The following is a 19,213-nucleotide window of genomic DNA, read 5'->3' on the forward strand; positions in this document are numbered from 1 at the left end:
CCTGGTCTCCCATGGGGTTGCAGGGCCCAAGCACTTGGGCCATCCTCCACTGCCCTCCCAGGCCACAGCAGAGAGCTAGACTGGAAGAGAAGCAACCAGGACTAGAACCCTGCGCTCATGTGGGATGCCGGTGCCGCAGGCAGAGGATTAACCAAGTGAACCACGGTGCCAGCCCCTATAATAATATTTCTATAATTCTCACAATATTTTGGTTAATAGAACAGGAAACTCACAAAGTGGCTAACTACATGTATACAAAAATCAATCATTTTCTCATATCCTAGCATTAACCAATTAGAAGTTGAAACTAGACTCACTAAGGAGAGGGTAACATTATATCCTTGCCATGTATTATTTGCACGTAGCTATGGTTAATTTTTTAAAAAATATTTGAGAGGCAGAGAGACAGAGACAGACCGAGTTCTCGCTGCCGATTCATTTTCCAAATGCCAACATTTCATTGTGAGATTATGCTGAGTTTATTCATTTTTCAACCGTACTTGAGGGATCTGTCCTTCTTTCATCCCTTTCTACTCCTTGTTTTAGTATGATTATTTTTGTACATATTTTTATATGCTCTTGTACATGTCTCCTCCTGGTTTATAATAGTTTCACTTAGATACTTGGGTAGGAATTGCTGAGTTATGACTGCACATCTATTAAGTCTTGCAATATCAAATTGTTTCTGAAATGGTTATATCTATTCACAATCCTGACCACAGTGTATGAATTCCCACTCAGCCTATCCAATATTTGATAATGGTATAGATACCATCTTAGCTAATATTTTGGGTAAAAACTGATGTATCCCAAACCCCAATTTTCATTCCCCTTAGTATTAAAGAGGCTGAGCATCTTTTCACATCTATTAACCATATACATTTCCTCTGAAGGGAAAGGGCCATGTGTGGCAGATCATCACCAAGACCCTTGTGTTCCTCTAAATTTTGCAGGCTTGCAATCAGGTGTGTAGTCAAGTCATCAGGTTCTGATACAGTGTTTATCTCACTCAAATTTTATGGATATAGTTTCAATTTCTAATTGGTTAATGCTAGGATATGAAAAACCTCTTGACTTGTATATACTTACCTTGTGAGTGCAAGAGGTCCAAATATCAAGCCTGGCCATTAAAACATTCTGTGGGATCCCCTGACTCTAATCTATCTTCCTGTGCTGCCTCAGTATTAGGACCACATGTTCCAGGTGGCTACAAGTGGAACAGGCTCAGACTGCTCTCCTTTCCATAAGAGTGAAACACCCCTCATACATGCCTATAGGGTAGAACAATTTTTATTCACCCTTATTTTGGTGGTTTTGCTGAGCTTATGATTCCAACCTGACTCTTTCCCTACCTGTTTGCCTTTGTATTGAGCCAAAGACTGATGGATAAACATAAACACAGCACAATTCTGGTATATCATTCTTCATAGTGTGTACTCACAGACCTATGAATGCATTATGAAGGAAACCTGCAGTCAACAATCAAATACATACAGCTTTTCACTCCACCACTCAAAGTAAGTTCTAAACCACACAAACTTATAATCTCACCATCACTCTCCTGCGACAACTGATTCAGGCTTAAATAATTTGCAGAGATCATATGTAAGCATATGTTTAAGAACTTTGTTAATGAAAAAGCCAGGAGTCATGGTTAAGATACAGTTACTAATAACTTAGAGGTACCCTAAGGGGAATTGTCAAGAGACATATACAGTATACATATACAGTCAGCTCTCAGCGTCTGCAAGTTCTGCATTCATAAATGCAACCAACCATGGAACAAAACTGTACAAAAAGAGTTGTCTATATTGAATATATACAAATAATGCCTCTTGTCATTATTCTCTAAATAATCCAGTTTAACAAGTAGTTACACAGTTTTGCATGGTGTTAGGTACTAGAAGTAATGTAGAGATGATTTAAAGTATACAGGAGAGTGTGAGTAGGTTTTATGCAAATACTGTGCCATTTTATGTAAGGGACTTGAGCACTTGCAGATTTGGGTATGTGTGGGACATCTAGGAATGAATCCATGGTACTTACTGAGGGGTGACTGTGTGGGTACATAATGAGAAAACATGAGATTAATTCATGCAGGTTTATTACTGGGAAACTTCACATTTCATGCTGACGGTTATTTTTCTTTCAAACTTGTGAACATTAAAATCCTACTGTTTTTGGTGTTCATTTTGTTGACAATGCATTCTTATCTCTATTTGGTAAAATTAAAATAAGCTCCTTGGGGCTGGAGCTGTGGCGCAGCGGGTTAATACCCTGGCCTGAAGCGCTGGCATCCTGTGTGGGCGCCAGTTCTATCCTGGCTACTCCTCTTCCAATCCAACTCTTTGCTATGCCTGGTAAGGCAGTAGATGGCCCAAGTCATCCGCAAGGGAGACCCGGAAGAAACTCCTGGCTCCTGATTGGTGCAGCTCCAGCCATTGCAGCCATCTGGAGAGTGAACCAGTGGATGGAAGATCTCTCTCTCTGCCTCTCTTCTGTTTAACTCTGACTTTAAATTAAATAAATATATCTTAAAAAAAAAAGCTCCTTTATAATTCATTTTCATTGGATACTTGCAAAAATTTCTTTGCTTATGGTTGTGCAGGCCACTAAGAAATGTCTTAGTTATGAACTATATTAAATAGCCCCTGACTCCTGTGTGGGAGACCTGGATGGAGTTCTTGGCTCCTAGCTTTGGCTTGGCTCAGATTTGGCTGTTGTGGACATTTGGAGAGTGAACCAGCAAGATGGAAGATCCCTTTTTGACTCTCCCTCTGTCATTCCGTCTCAAAACAAACAAAACTATTAAAAAAAAGTCAACAACAGGAGTCACTGTGCACTTACTCCTCATGTAGGATCTCTGTCCTTAATGTGCTCTACATTGAGACTTAATGCTATAACGAGTACTCAAACAGTATATTTCACTTTGTGTTTCTATGGGGGTGCAAACTGTTGAAATCTTTACTTAATGTATACTAAACTGATCTTCTGTTAAAAAAAAAAAAAAAGAAATTAGCAATCCCCAACTTGACTCTCACTGGGATTAAACATGACAATAGGTCTGATCTGATTTCATCATCATTTAAAAAATCATCTATTATTTTTCACTTTATTTCTGTGTGGGAGCAAACTGTTGAAATCTTTACTTAATGTATACTAAGTTGATCTTCTGTATATTAAGATAATCGAAAATGAATCTTGATGTGAATGGAAGGGGAGAGGGAGTGGGAGAGGGGAGGGTTGCGGGTTGGAGGGATGTTATGGGGGGGAAGCCATTGTAATCCATAAGCCGTACTTTGGAAATTTATATTCATTAAATAAAAGTTAAAAAAAATAATAAAAAAAAAAGAAAAGAAAAAGGCAGGGCTGTGGCACAGTGGACTCAAGAACCAGTCTAGTGCAAGAATCCCATATAGGTGCCAGTTGGAGTCCCAGCTGCTCTACTTCAGATCCAGCTCCCAGCTAATGTGCCTGAAGAAGGCAGCAGAAGATGGCCCAAGTCCTTGGGCCCCTGCACCCACATGGGAGACCTGGAAGAAGCTCCTGGCTCCTGGTTTCGGATCAGCTCAGCTCCGGCCATTGCAGTCATTTGGGGAGTGAACAAGCGGATGGAAGATCAGTTTCTCTCTGCCTCTGCCTCTGTGTAAATCTGACTTTCAAATATATATTAAAAAAAAAAAAAGACTATGTTCAGGGGCTAGCGCTGTGGCATACAAGGCCTCCACCTGCAGTGCCAGCATCCCATATGGGTGCTGGTTTGAGTCCCTGCTGCTCTGCTTCCCATCCAGCTCTCTGCTAATGCACCTGGGAAAGCAGTGGAAGATGGCCCAAGTACTTGGACTCCTGCACCCATGTGGGAGGCCTGGAAGAATCCTCCTGGCTCCTGATCATCCCAGCTCCAGCCATTGCAGCAATTTGGGGACTGAACCAGTGGATAGAAGACCTTTCTCTTTGCCTCTCTGTATGTAACTCTGCCTTTCAAATAAATAAATCTTTAAAAAAAACAACGAAGGTCTGGGGGCACTGTTGTGGGTGCTCTGTCTCTACCTCTACCTTTCTTTGTAACTATTTCAAATAAATAAAATAAATCTTTAACAAAGAAGAAGAAGAATAAAGGGGGAAGCATCATGGCATTGTAGGATAAGCCTCCACCTGTGGCACCGCATCCCATATGGGCACCCGAAGTGTCCTGGCTGCCCCACTTCTGATCAGGCTCTCTGCTAATGGCCTGGGAAAGCAGTGGAAAATGGCCCAAGTGCTTGGGCCCCTGCACCCACATGGGAGACCCAGAAGATGCTCCTGGCTCCTGGTTTCGGATTGGCACAGCTCTGGCCGTTGTGGCCATCTGGGAGTGAACCAGTGGATGGAAGACCTCTCTCTCTGTCTCTCCCTCTGTCTATAATGTTACCTCTAAGATAAATATTTAAAAAACAGGAAAAGATAACCACAATTATTGTCTCCTCAAATAATGATCCTCCCTGTCCTCAGGGTCAAAGTCTCTGATTGGAGATCATATACATATGACCTTTTCATTCATTTTAATTATACACACACACACACACACACACACACACACACACATATATATAAAATCTTTCATTCTATGCTGTACATCAGGCATTGCAAAGCTTTCTGACACTTTCTCAGGTCACACAGTACCATACAGATGTACTGCAACCACTGAACTCTGCCATTACAGCACAAAAGCAGTGATAGACATGACATAAATGGATACAGCTGTGTTCCAATAAAACTCAATACATGACTACAGCGAGCTTTGACCTGTAAACAATACCACACCAGAGTTTGTCAACTCCTACTCCAAATTTCAACATGTCTTTTTCATTTTTCTTCTCCTGTCTCTCTGTCCTTGTATATATGGATATATTTTCTAATTTTCTCTACACCTGTGTCTAATTGTTTTAACCCAGTTATTGAGATTTTAAAAAACAGTCTATATCTGCACTTTCTAGAAGTTTTTTTTTCCCCCAAATCTGTCCATTTCCCCCCAGTCCTATTGCTTTAAATATTCTGCAAGTAATTGTTCTACTAAAGGCCTGGGGAGAAAGAGGTGAGAGGTAGCGGATCATGGCTGTTGTTCATTGTTTCTGTATTCACTCATTTTGACCTGTTCTGTGCCACTCATCTTTCATCATGACCTAATCTCTTCATAATCTTAACTTGTGGTGATCTTGCTTTGGCCGAGAGCCACCTTAAGACTTTTATTCTTTTGAAGAACTTCCTTCAACTTCCTCAATTCACCATGGGCCCATGACACAGTACAATAAGCAGGTTAACATGGCTTGAAGCATCTGACTTCAGTAGAACCTATATCCCAGTTTGCAACTGCTTTGCTCTCACCTAATTTTTGGGTGGGAAGAAGACCTGAGAGAGCTCGCCAACCTCTTTTATGACTGACAATGCCACAAAAAAATGAATCCCATAAAAGATATATTTGTAAAGTTGGAAATAAAACTGGTAGGTCTATTTAGCTTGAATCTAATCTTAGTCAAAAAATCCTAATGGTGTTTAAATTCATACAAATTAGTTGAAGTGATACATTTGGGCACATTTCTTATGGAGTGACATTTAATACAATTCAGAGGTTCAGAAAAGAGAGTTGGCCTTCTACCTCATGCCATTTGAAATTTTAGTGTATTTTAAAAAATTACATCTGGATTTTAAGTACAAAAAATGTATAAGAATATTTTACCATCTTGATATTGGGCTATGTTCCTAAACAAGGCAGAATAGCCAGACAGCATAAAGGAAATGTCAGACATAAAGCTACATACAATATAAAATTTTAATGGAAAAGAAATAATAATAACCTCAAAAGACAGATTATGAAAAAGTATTTCCAAAATAAAAAAGTCTAACATCTTAAAAAATACAAATTGATTAAGGAAAAAAAAAAAACAAAACAGGATAACTCAAAAAGAATGACCAGGTAATAAGGCAAAGATTATCAATTCTACTTGTAGTTTTGGGAATGCAAATTAATCAAATGATAACTTTTTCATACAGATCAACAACAAAAATACATGGATAACAACAACCAATGCTGATGAAGATTGATGGGAAAGTAGTATTCTCAAACTTCTCAACTGCTGAAATTTTTTTTTTTAAATAGTCATCTGGCACCAAACATAAAACTGAAGTGCTCCCTTTGATTTTACCTGCAATCCCATTTTAGGAGCTCTATCCTTTAAAATAAAAGCACAATTATGTAAAGCTATATAAACAGGATACTTATTTCAGCATTGTTCATGGTGGGAAAAGGCTGCAATCAATGTAATCAAGAGGGCCTATCACAAAATTATGGTATAGCTATGCTAATAAAGGCTATACAGCCTTGAAAAAATTGTATACTTATCTAATGATCTAGATGGATGGTCACAATTTACTGAGAAAAATCAGTTGCCAAGTGACAAATATGAGTCTTCAAAAAATATGAAAATACATATGAAAAATTTTTAAATATTTATTTTCATCTATATGAAAGGCAGAGACAGATCTTCCATCCACTGATTCACTCCCCAATTTTATCTTTAAATCATATCTAAAATCTTTGTAGTAGGAAAACCATTATAAATTCATAAATGAATATAACATTCATATATAAATGACTTGTAACATGACTTTTGGACCAGCAAATTGGTATCAACTGTTGACTTCTACACAATTCTGAACAAATTAATAAATTAACAAGTGACATAGACAATATTTTTAACACAAAATATTAAACAACCAGGATAAAGAATTGTAAATAATTTCTGTATACTGATATAGTAAAACTCATTGAATTGTACACTTTATTTGAAAGAGGGAGAGAAAGAGAAAAGAAAGATGTAGATATCTCCCTTCTGCTGGTTCCTTGCCAAAATAGCTTTGACCAGGTCAAAGCCAGGAGCTGGGAACTCAATCCAGGTTCCCAGGTGGATGAAAAGAACTCTAGTACTTGAACCATCACCTGCTGCCTCCCAGAGAGTATCTTAGCAGGAAGCAGGATTTCAGAGTAGAAGCAGGAAGGAACCCAGGAACTCAGTAGTGGGATGTAGGCATTCTAAGGAGTGGCTTAATGTGCCAAATGCCTGACCCTGAGTTGTACACTTGCAGACATGGGTAAACTTTTATGTCAAGGGACATTTGGATATTTATAACATCATACACAGAGCATAAAAAATTGTCACCTTAAAAAAATAGCCTGCTATAGATTGATTTCATGGGCCTTATACGTCTGCAGGCTAGATACTACCCACCCTGCAACAGAGTGAATATTATCTTAATAATTTGAAAATGAATTAAATAAACACAAAACAAAGAATGGGCCAAGGATGTGAGGTGCCAACTTAAGATGAAAATCAAGTTGTCTTCTAATTAGTCCTCCAGAAAAAAGTTTGTACTCGTAATTATCTATAGGGATGAATCTTAATGGTAGAACCAGGATTACTAGAACCACCCTTAGGGAGCTAAGAAAGACTTATGAGAATCTCCTGACTTAAAAGCATGGATGGCTCATCCTTAGAGTAAGAGCAGAGAGCAGAGCACAGGACAGTGAAACTCGTGGATGTGGGATAGGAAGTTTGCAGAAGATATCCTCAGACTGCTTCTGTTAAGAGAAGCGACGGGTAGCAGAGACCGATGATAGGGGAGGTTGGTATTGGTTTGAGTTCTAAGTAGAAGTCAAGGTCTATACAAGTCTATAAACTGGTAAAGGAAAAAAAAAAAAGGAAAAAGGGCCTGTTGTTGGGTGGTGGGCTAAGCTGTCGCTTGGGACACTGACATGCCATATTAGAGTGCTGGCTTGAGTCTCAGCTGCTCTGCTTCTGATCCAACCCCCTGCTAATGAGCTTGAGAAGGTAGAAAATGGCCCAAGGTCTTGGGCCTCTACTGTGCAGGTGGGAGACCCAGATAGAGTTCCTGGATCCTGGCTTTAGCCTAGCCCAGCCCTGGCTGTTGCAGCCATTTAGAGAGTGAATCATTGGATGGAAGATCTGTCTCTGCCTTTCAAATAAAATTGTTAAATCTTAACAAAGAGGAAGTAGTAAGAGAACAGGATGTTTGAAATTGATACTAACAAGTCTGGTGCCGCGGCTCACTAGGCTAATCCTCTGCCTTGCGGCACCGGCACACCAGGTTCTAGTCCCAGTCAGGGCGCCGGATTCTGTCCCGGTTGCCCCTCTTCCAGGCCAGCTCTCTGCTGTGGCCAGGGAGTGCAGTGGAGGATGGCCCAAGTGCTTGGGCCCTGCACCCCATGGGAGACCAGGAGAAGTACCTGGCTCCTGCCATTGGATCAGCGCGGTGCGCCGGCCGCAGCGGCTATTGGAGGGTGAACCAACGGCAAAGGAAGACCTTTCTCTCTGTCTCTCTCTCTCTCACTGTCCACTCTGCCTGTCAAAAAAAAAATAAATAAATAAATAAATAAAAATAGAAATTGATACTAACAAAGGGTTTTAGAATTTGATAATGACAAGAGTGGCTAAGGCTGATCTTACTAATCAAAGTCATTAGCGGAGGGGTAAGATAAGACACAGTCAAAAATCTGTGGGAACAAGGAGTGAATCAGTGATGGTGGATGACTATAGCCTGGTGATCATGAAGAATTTAATGCTGAGGGTTTTCAGAGGAAGGAGGGGGAGAAAGGTCTTTGGATATTTATAACACCATTCACAGACTATACAAAATTACCACCTTAAAAAACAGCCTGCTATAGATTGACTGATTTCATGGGCCTTGTATGTCTGCGGGCTGGATACTCCCAACAGAGTGAATGTAGCACTACAAAGCTAAGAAAACCATGAGAACCAGAGCACCGAATGAGGCTGCAGGAGCACGGGACAGCAAACTTGGGTGTGTATGAGAATCGCCTGGAGGGTTTGTCCCACGACAGACTGCAACACTCCACGCCCCAAGTTTCTGACGTGGTAACTGAAGTCTGAGAATAGCATTTCTAGAGTTTTCCAGATGCTGATACAGCTGGTTGAGAGACCACACTTTCAGAATAACACAGATCAAAACGAGGAAATAAGCAAAAATGTTGACTATATGAAGTGTGGTTGGTGACTCCAGAAAACACAATGAAAATGATTTAGGAGCTGGACAGTGGTGAGAGGTGGGGTCAGAAAAAGTGTCCTCACAAAATCAGATTTTTGGTTGATGACAGTTATATGTAAGAAAAGAAGCCAAACAATCCTTTCAAAAAAATTATAATGAAAAAAGAATCAGTTACAAATCAGTATTTTTCTCTATGAAACTGACTTCAGCCAGCAACATGCTTCTAAAAATAGGTTAAGTGTCAAAGCATAAAAAACTATAATCTTTTATAATACATATATATGTACATAATATATAATCTTTCAGGAAAATAACATAATTCATACCATTCAGTATATACATATTGATTTCTTGGTTAAAATAAATATAATTAAATAGTAATAATGTTCACATAAATCTGCTTTATGAAGGTAACATCACCATTTTAGCCACTAGTTAATCATGTTTCTAAAATGGCTGACATGGGGCCCGGTGCTGTGGTATAGCAACCTATAATGCCAGCAGCCCATATGGGAGCAGCTTTGAGACCCAGCTGCTCCAATTCTGATCTAGCTCTCTGCTGATAGACTGGGAAAAGCAGCAGAAGATGGCCCAAGTGTTTGGACCCCTGCTACCCATGTTGGAGATCAGGATGAAGCTCCAGGATCTTGGCTAATGCAGCCATCTGGGCAGTCAACCAGCAGATGGAAGATCTCTCTGTCTCTGTCTCTCTTTCTCTGTAACTGACTTTCAAATAAGCAAACAAGTAAGTCTTTTAAAAAAATGGCAGCCAGCTCAAATGTATTTCAAGAACTTATCACATTAATTATAAAGTCAGGAAAACATCTTTTCTATCTATAATACACATAGTTTGAATTTTTTACTTTAGATGGTATGAGAATAGTGCCTGAATCATGTTACACTTCAAGAGTTCAAAACCCTAAAACACATGAAGCTGATATATACATAATTACAACTGGAAAATGATAAAAATATTTTACAAAATATTTAAAGACTATAATTAAGTAAAATATTTAAAAATTCATTGCTATCACATATGCATAGTAATAAATCTCTTAAGTTCCTATAGAAACTTACATACATAATTAATTTACTCTTAGTTACTTTGTCTCAAAATCAACATCTTTCGAAAAAACCACAGGTAAAAATATTTCTTTAAATTTCAACATAAATTTCGAATATGGTACCAGCAGAGACATATACAACCGGATAAGGAACCAAGTATTAAATAATAAATACTTTTGAAGACAGACAAATATTTGTTTTAAAAGTTAAAAACGCGATAGGACTTATTGTTTTTGGCATTTTCATGTATTCTTCAGCTTTAAAAGTTGCAAAGACTATCTCTCTCATATTTTCATTGCTTAGAATAAGGCCCTATAAAACATAGCAGACAATTATTTATAGAATAAATAACATCTGGGAAATTACTCAATTTTTAGGAATCTAGAAATTATAAAATTTTCTATGAACTGTCATTAAAAAAATGAACATAGAGCTATTAAAAATGTAAGTGAAAATTGTTTAATCATTTTAGAGCAGTCAAAATACAATGAGATTGATATCTTGGTGTCTGAAAGCAATCATTTTACCATATGCATTTAAATCTTTTATATCATTCATTTTAAGTTGATGGTTAAGTAAAAAGCCGAGTTTCAATCAAAGTTGTTTTCAAACATTGTCATAATGTCACTTTGAAGAGTCATGTCAATGGTACCCGCCATCTGTAGAAAAGAGAAAATTTTAGTGTAACTTTAATTATGTATGTCATTATCACATCTATATAAAAATGATAACGAAACATTTTGGAACTGATCATACAAAATGAAAGCAATTCATTTAACATTATGAATTTGTATATGTGTTTTTATTTCTGTTCTAATACTACCAATTTTTGTTAAGATGCCACGGTCACTGACAAACCACCCCGAGTGCATCTTTCAGCATTCAGCTGAATCCTTCCTTTAGACTGAGTAATCTGAAATTCACTTACTGCTTCTCTCCTCCTCCGCTCTTGCTCTTTCTCTCTTGCTAAATTCCGGTCTTTGAGAAGCTGCTGTTTGCTTTTGTCTTGAGCTTCCAATGACTGCTGCTGTTCCTTCTGCTCTTCTATATGGCACTTGTTTTGTATTTTATTTGAAAAAGAGTCTAGAGTCAATCCATTTCCAAGGTCCCTTAAAAAAAAACAGAACAGTTCAAAATAAGTTTCAATTTCCTTAAAATGGTATTATAAAGGTACACAAAGCAGTGTAGTAGTACAAACTTATTTTTATGTTATGACATTGCTTTTAAGCTTTATTTCTGGAGTCTCAAATTTTACATACGGTAATCCATGTTAATAAAGCAAAGGTGTTGGACCTTGCAATTACTTTACAAAAGAATGTAAAAATTACTTTTTTACATATAGAATGGAAAACTTTTAATGCACTAACGGAAGATTAATGTCTTAATAATTTAGTAATGTTAGTACCATTAGCACTACTTGAGTATTTCTATCTTCTTCAAAATAGATACTATTGCATTATGGTCACGACAAATATTTAATACATTTGAAATACATCTCCGTCCCACTGAAACCTTCTTTTAATCCAGGAAATTACAGACCTCTGATTTTCTTGAGATACTTTTGGATCCTTCGTGTTCTGTTCCAGATGTTTCCGTACTAGTTCCTGTGTCCGAGCTTTTACTTCCTTTTCTATTGCTGCTTTTCTAAATTGGTTGAATAGCTCGTCAGACGGTTTTAGCACTCCCGACGTTTTCACTGGTTTGCCCAAACTTCTCCAAGAGTCTGCATTCTTAATCTTTATATCCTAAAATAAATATGTGATTTAGTCTATGTCTATATGTCAATCAAATTCTGGGAGGAAGATGATTGTTACTTTTTTTTTTTTTTTTTGAAAGGCAGAGTTAGAGAGAGAGAGACAGACAGACAGAGAGAAAGGTCTTCCTTTTCCACTGGTTCACCCCCCAGTGGCTGCCAGGAGCCAGGTGCCAGGTGTTTCTCCTGGTCTCCCTTGCGGGTGCAGGGCCCAAGCACTTGGGCCATCCTCCACTGCCTTCCTGGGCCACAGCAGAGAGCTGGCCTGGAAGAGGAGCAACCGGGACAGAATCCGGTGCCCCGACCGGGACTAGAACCCGGGGTGCCGGCGCCGCAGGCGGAGGATTAGCCAAGTGAGCTGCGGCACCGGCCAGATGATTGTTTTTTATATAGTAATATATAAATTAAGATTCCAAAAGACTCTATACTCTTGCTAAACTTAAAGGTTGCTAAAGTCAGGGGAAAAATGAAAATATGAAAAGTGATCAACTAAATTCAGTTATTCACTCAACACCAAATTAAAGTAGCATGCTTGCCAGCTTTTTTTTTTTTTAAAGAAAGCTTCCTAGAATTCCACATTTTTTAAAAAATTATTTATTTTACTTGGCATTCAGAATTTCAGAGAGGCAGAGGCAGAGAGAGAGAGAGAGATGTTCCATCTGCTGGTTCCCTTCCCAAATGGCTGCAACGGCAGGAGCTGGGCTAATCTGAAGCCAGGAGCCAGGAGCTTCTTTTGGGTCTCCCATGTGGGTGCAGCAGCCCAAGGACTTGGGCCATCTTCTACTGCTTACCCAGGCCATAGCAGAGAGCTGGATCGGAAAGTGGAGCAGCCAGGACTTGAACTGGTGCCCATAAGGGTTGCTGTCACTGCAGGCAGTGGCTTTACCTGCTATACCATAGCACTGGCCCCACCAGTTATTTCAATTTAAGACATATGAGTATATGAGGTCATTAAGTCTGTGTAAAATGAAATTAAGGATTCCTTGGTTGCTATAGCCATATTTCATGGGCTCAGTAGTCATATGTGACTAAAGGCTACCGTATTGGATATTACAGGTCTAGATGGCCCTTCTAAGAGTTAACATCTATCTGTGGCAAGGAAACATTACATGATACCTAAACATTCTTTTCAAAAGTTTTTAGAAGATCTCTCTCTACCTCTGCCTCTCCTTCTCTGTAACTCTAACTTTCAAATAAATAAATCTTTTTTTAAAAATTGTCTTAAGTTAAGACTGAGAAGCTAGATTGGAATCCTAATGTAAAGGTGCTTAATCTTTATTCTGGAGACAGAAGTTGGAAATCACTGATGCTTTCATACAGATGAGTAATATGAATCAGAGCAGCACATCAAGAATCTTCAAGAGGAATGGATCAGAGCAAGGAGAGTCTCAAGTGAGTCAGACTTGGACCAGTTATGAATATTGAAGGAGGTGAAATTAAGGCACTAAGGCCTGGTTTCTGTGGTTGGGAGGAAAAAGGAGATCTTTCCAAGTAAAACCTAGGTAACTCCTTTGCTATAGAAAACTATGAAATTGTTAAAAAATAATGAAACTTATAACAGGTCAGGTATAAAATTATATATTTGAGTTCATAACTGTAATTACCCTAGTGAACATTCAATCAAAAAGTAGAAGACCCTCATCATACACCTTATCAAAACTTTAGAGGAATTCATCTACTTCAGAAGTTGCTGGTTCCTATGAGAGCACACATTTCATGCATAGAGCGATACTTAGGTGTTAGCTAAAGTTGACATTGGTTCTCAGCTGAGGACGGAGGGACATTAGGTAATATCAGTAGACATTTTCAGTTGTCACCAACTGTCACCAACACCTTTATTGTGAGAAAGGGTGCTACCAGCATCTAGTAGGTAGAGGCTGCGATGCTTGTTAAGCATCCTACAAGGCACAGACTCACTCCAACAAATATCTACTTGATCTAAAATTTAAAAGGTCAAAAGTGCCATGGTTGAGAAACTCAGTTTAAGATGTGAACAGATAGTAGGAAAACAAAACAATAAGAAAATGAAGAGACCCAAAATAAATTTGTTGAATGAAATAAAATTAAGAGGGAAGGGTTAGTCTTAACAAGAGGAGACCTTTTCCTGGGTTAAAAGTTAAGAGAAGAATTTCAAAGCTGTGGGTGTTGAGTATAAGATGAGAGGTTGAGAGTTTGTTGAGATCCTTCATATCAATGCCAGCTCTTACTGAGGCAAGATGTGTCCACGATGTGGGCCACAATGTATTTATAAATGCTAATTCTCAAATATTTCTTTTACTACCAAAATTTTCAATAAGTGGTCACAGTACTGACAATGGGGGAAAAGGGTAGGAAATGATGTCAAATGGAAAGTTTCTTTGTCCATTTCTTCTGAAGAGAACAAACTACACTATCCTATTTCTTCTTAAACTTTCATCTCAACATTATAGGTCCTACTATGTGCTACCCATTGAGACTAAAGACAGCAGACATGTCACTTATCTGCAGCACAACTGTCAACAGATGACACATACTTGATGTTTTGCTATTGGCTTTTGCTGTTGTCTCTTTGCCCCTTGAAAATCATATTTTAAAACATTATTTTTGGACTACTCAAAATTACAGTGTTGTTAATTTAGAAACATAAAGATTGTAGTTTACAGTAAACCAAACATTTAAGAAACTCTAGGCATGCTAGAGAGAGTGGATGACAAGTAAAACAAGAAACAAAATTTAAAAATTAATGTTGTCATAAAACACAAATTTAAAATGGTTCTTTATCCATACCTATCAATAATAAAGCTCCCACACTAGACATAGTCTTTAGCAGAGCATTATGTAAAGCACAAAGGCTAACAAAGTATAATGACCAAAGCAATACGCTCCTCCCAGCGAAATGATATATTTCATAAATGCATCCAAGTAATCTCAAACTCTATACTAAAACTTATTGTCTGATGTATTTGTAAGAAAGGAAATGGAAGAGAAAGAAATGAGAGACTTTATGTATATATAAATAAATAAATGGTAGGTTACATATATAAATTAATTTATATATAATATATATATGCATAAAACCTTTGTATTGTTTAACAATTAGACTGAAACACCTACAACAGTACCTGATGTACACAATGTATCCCAAACATCTAGCATATTTGTTGAAAGAATATCAGTGTACGGTTTGGAGACTGCCTGTAAGATTCCATCGGGGGGGCTGGCACTGTGGCACAGCGGGTGAAAGCCCTGGCCTGAAGTGCCGGACTCCCATATGGGTGCTGGTTTCTAGTCCCGACTGCTCCTCTTCCAATCCAGCTCTCTGCTATGGCCTGGGAAAGCAGTGGAAGATGGCCCAAGTCCTTGGGACCCTGCACCCACATGAGAGACCCGGAAGAAGCTCTTGGCTCCTTGCTCCTGGCTTCAGATTAGCCCAGCTCCTGCCATTGTAGCCATCTGGGAAGTGAATCAGCAGATGGAAGACCTCTCTCTGTCTCTACCTCTCTCTGTAACTCTGTCTTTTAAATAAATAAATCTTCAAAAAGATTCCATTGGGATATCTCCTAAAAGAGGATCTCAAAGATAGTTTAATGAAATGTTTTAAAATTGGTAGCAGACAAATGTCAATGTGATAGAATGTGTAATTAAATCATGCATTAGGACTTAAGGTAGTGGGTAGGTTTAATTAGATAGGCAAAAGGGAGGCTTGCAGATCCAAAACCTTATTGAAGACATGGCATAAAATACTTTTTATCCCTTCTCCATATTCTATTTTAACTTCCTTCAAGATTTGTGAGGAAAAAAATAAGATTACTTTTACCTTCGTTCCAGGAACTTGACATTCAGATTCTACCACCATTGTAGCAATATCACCAGATGGATGCATCGCAGTTGGGCCATTCAAGAGTTGTTCAGGACCACCTAGATGCAGAAATTTTGAGAACAGTATAGTAAAAAAAATTCCTCTCATCCAGAATTTGATCTTTTTCATTCCTCATCATACAATATGAAAACAAAGCAACCAATTTTCTGGTGATTCTAAACTTCAGAGTATTCTTTGTTGGGGACTTGTTATATGTGAAGCTTGAATTTTGCTGTTGTTTTTTGTCAGCATAGAGTATAGCTGACAATGTGGCTGACCCACTAAAATCTGTTTCATCTTTCCCCATGCTATCACAGCTCTGCAGTTGGTAGACTAACCTCCGCTCCAGAGATGAATCCAGACTGGCCACGATAGCCACACCATTCCTAACATTCTGTCCCCCACCACTAACTCATGTAGGAAAAGCAGGCTGGTCCGGGGCTTCTAGTGAAAAATACTACCTGGGTGGCCAAACAGAATAAAAAGCAGGACATGGAAGAACCAAGACAGCAGACATAATACCTAGTGATGATAGCTTGCCAGGGGCCAGAGAAAAGTATAAAATTTGACTCTGAGGTACAGAATAAACTAGGCAAACTTGTTAAATCTGAAGTTTTCCATCTTATATGCTGCATCAAATGCCAAATCCTCAAGTGAAGCAAATTCCAAAAGGATCCCCAATTTGCTGACTTTAAGCTGGTAAGTGGTTAACAGGGTGATCAGCAACAAACAAAGGGGAAATTAAAAAAATCTTGGGATCGAAAAAGGGGAATTCACTTTTAACATAACGGGTTTAAAATGTCTATCTGGGACTTGTATAAACATACCTGGGACCTGCATATGTCTGAGCTGTAAAAATGAGATTAGAGGCCACAGACACCGAGATCACCCCCTGCTGCCCTGCAGCCTTTGACTTGCTGTGAGGTGCAGCACATGGGCAGTGAGTGGCACAGCTGGGTCAGTGGGACAGCTGCCCCAAGCCCACTGCTGGGAGGACTGAGGGAAGCCTGAACTGAGGAACGTGGTTGAGAAGTTTGAGAGAAGAACAACAAAAGAGGTTGACAGTTAAGGCTATAACTCCAGGTATCAGCAACATCTAAAGGTAGGCAGAAAAAGAGACTTGCAAGGAACATTCAGAGAAAGGGGAGCATCAAGAGAACAGTGTTATAGAAGCCTAGGCAGTGTGTCCAAGGCATACCTCTCAGAAAAACATTTTTACACAGTCGACATTGCCAACAAAAAAATCCAAAGCATCTAGATTGCAAGGTTCTTCATGATCTGAACCTGTCGTATCTTTCCAACTGTAGATGCCCACATTCCTGTTGATTTGACCAAAGCTTTAATCTCACTTAACTATTAGTTGCCTAAATGCCTTCATATTCATGTTCCTCCATCTAGAATGCCTTTCAATTCTAGCTATACATATAGGAAAATCTTATTTTTTTCTCTAATTTTCAGCTCAAAAATATTTATTCTGTAAATTATGCCAAAGAGATCAGGTATTTCTGCATTCCTCATCTCCTTAAATTTCACTTTTGCTTCTTTTGCAGCTTATTGTTTTTATTTATATAACAGTTGTTTAATTCTTCTAAAATATGGCAAACTCCTTGATTTACATTGTCATTAGTCATGTGAATTCATACTGATGACAGCATAAGTGCTTTTGTTTTGAAAATACAAAAACAATTCAACAACTTTTTATGAGATGACAAAGAGGAAATTTATTAGGATAAAGTTAGTAATCATTTTTGAAAATACTTCAACTACAATGAAAAGAAAATTAAGCATCTATTATGTGTGGCTATGATGGGGAAGGAGGGTTGAGGAAAACTATCATTTAAAAAAACTAATTTCATGGCTGGCGATGTGGCATAATAGGTAAAGCTGCCGCATGAAGTGCCAGCATCCCATATGGGCACCAGTTTGAGTCCTGACTGCACCACTTCTGATCCAGCTTTCTGCTAAGGCCTGGGAAAGCAGTAGAGGATGGCCTAAGTCTCGGGCTCTTGGCTTCAGATCTGCCCAGCTCTGATGGTTGTGGCCATTTGGGGAGTGAACCAGCAGATGGAAGACCTGTCTCCCTCTGCCTCTGTATCTGTCTTTCTCTCTGCCTCTGTAACTCTGCTTTTCAAATAAATAAATAAATTTTTTAAAAAATCCAATTTCTTAATTCTTTTTTATAAGTGAACATTTTGTCCAATTTTTTCCAATAAAAAACTTAGCATAAAAATCCATTAATCACTGCGATTTAAGGTAAGGTTTCAGCAAAAATTTATTTCTACTGAAATTAAACTCTAGATTATAAACCTGTGCAAATGCCCTTGGGCACAGTGCCATCTACAGTTGACAAATATAGACCACTCTAGTTCTGAAAAGCTTGCAAAGTTTTCCTTTTATGCAATTTTATGTTAACTACAGGGGTCATATAAATCGAATTTGTTAAGTAATGCAATAAAGTAACCTTTATTCAGGACTTAGGTACCTGGCTAGCACTGTGACACAGTGATTTAAGCTGATGCCTGTGACACCAGCATGCCATACTGGAATGCCAGCTGAGTCCCGACTCTTGGCTTCTGATCCAGCTCACTGCTAATGTACATGATAAAGATGTGGAAAATGGCCTAAGTGCTTGGGCCAGGGCCACCATATTGGAGATCTTGATGGGGTTTCATGGTCCTGACTTTGGCCTGGACCAGCCCTGGCTGTTGGGACCATCTGGGGAGGGGAGAGTTGATGGAAGATCTCTGTCATTCCGCCTTTTAAATTAAATAAACCAATTTGTTATTTTAAAGATTTGGATAAAGATTTGGATACTAAAATACTATTTTTTTAAAAAAGATTTATTTATTTGAGAGAGGGAGGGACAGAAGAGATCTTCCATCAGCTGTTTCACACCCTAGATGGCCACATAAGCCAGGGCTAGGTCATGTTTAAAGCAGAAGCCAGTAGCTCCATCCAGATTCCCCATATGGGTGGCAGGGGCTCAATCGCTTGGCCATTTCCACTGCTTTTCCAAGGCCATTAGCAGGGGGCTGGATCAGAAGTGGAGCAATAGGCCAGAGCCGCGGCTCACTTGGCTAATCCTCCGCCTGCGGTGCCAACACCCTGGGTTCTAGTCCCGGTTGCTCCTCTTCCAGTCCAGCTCTAGCTGTGGCCTGGGAAGGCAGTGGAGGATGGCCCAAGTCCTTGGGCCCTGCACCCGCATGGGAGACTGGGAGGAAGCACCTGGCTCGTGGCTTCAGACTGGCACAGTGCGCTGGTTGTAGTGACCATTTGGGGAATGAACTAATGGAAAGCAAGACCTTTCTCTCTGTCTCTCACTGTCTAACTCTGCCTGTGAAAAAAAAAAAAAAAAAAAAAGGAAGTTAGAACGATATGTCCCAAGTCTGCTCAGAACTTGGCAGTAGCTGTTTTTATAGAACTTACATATCAACTTACATAGCTTACTTGAAAATAAATTGGGCATGAACTATATATAGAATGTTCTTTCTTTCAAA

At 38.9% G+C, this 19,213-nt stretch overlaps 1 protein-coding gene and 1 long non-coding RNA gene across 7 annotated transcripts in view; one reads left to right on the top strand and one right to left on the bottom strand.

The window, feature by feature from the left end:
* Nucleotides 1-19,213, top strand: part of LOC138850605 (uncharacterized) — a 132,381-nt gene that overhangs the window by 8,272 nt on the left and 104,896 nt on the right. The window lies entirely within an intron of this gene.
* Nucleotides 10,569-19,213, bottom strand: part of BRDT (bromodomain testis associated) — a 45,040-nt gene continuing 36,395 nt past the window's right edge. For all 6 annotated transcript variants that reach the window (XM_089337066.1, XM_089337065.1, XM_089337068.1 and 3 more), the window contains 4 exons: nucleotides 15,675-15,775; nucleotides 11,665-11,870; nucleotides 11,054-11,234; nucleotides 10,569-10,784 (listed from right to left, as the gene is read on the bottom strand). In XM_089337066.1, coding sequence (XP_089193192.1) covers nucleotides 10,716-10,784; nucleotides 11,054-11,234; nucleotides 11,665-11,870; nucleotides 15,675-15,775 — 557 coding nt within the window. In that variant the 3' untranslated portion in view covers nucleotides 10,569-10,715. The remainder of the gene's footprint in view (nucleotides 10,785-11,053; nucleotides 11,235-11,664; nucleotides 11,871-15,674; nucleotides 15,776-19,213) is intronic.

Source organism: Oryctolagus cuniculus, chromosome 7 (assembly GCF_051225735.1).
Source record: "Oryctolagus cuniculus isolate XC-2025 breed Fujian yellow rabbit chromosome 7, ASM5122573v1, whole genome shotgun sequence".
NCBI classification, from domain to species: Eukaryota; Metazoa; Chordata; class Mammalia; order Lagomorpha; family Leporidae; genus Oryctolagus; species Oryctolagus cuniculus.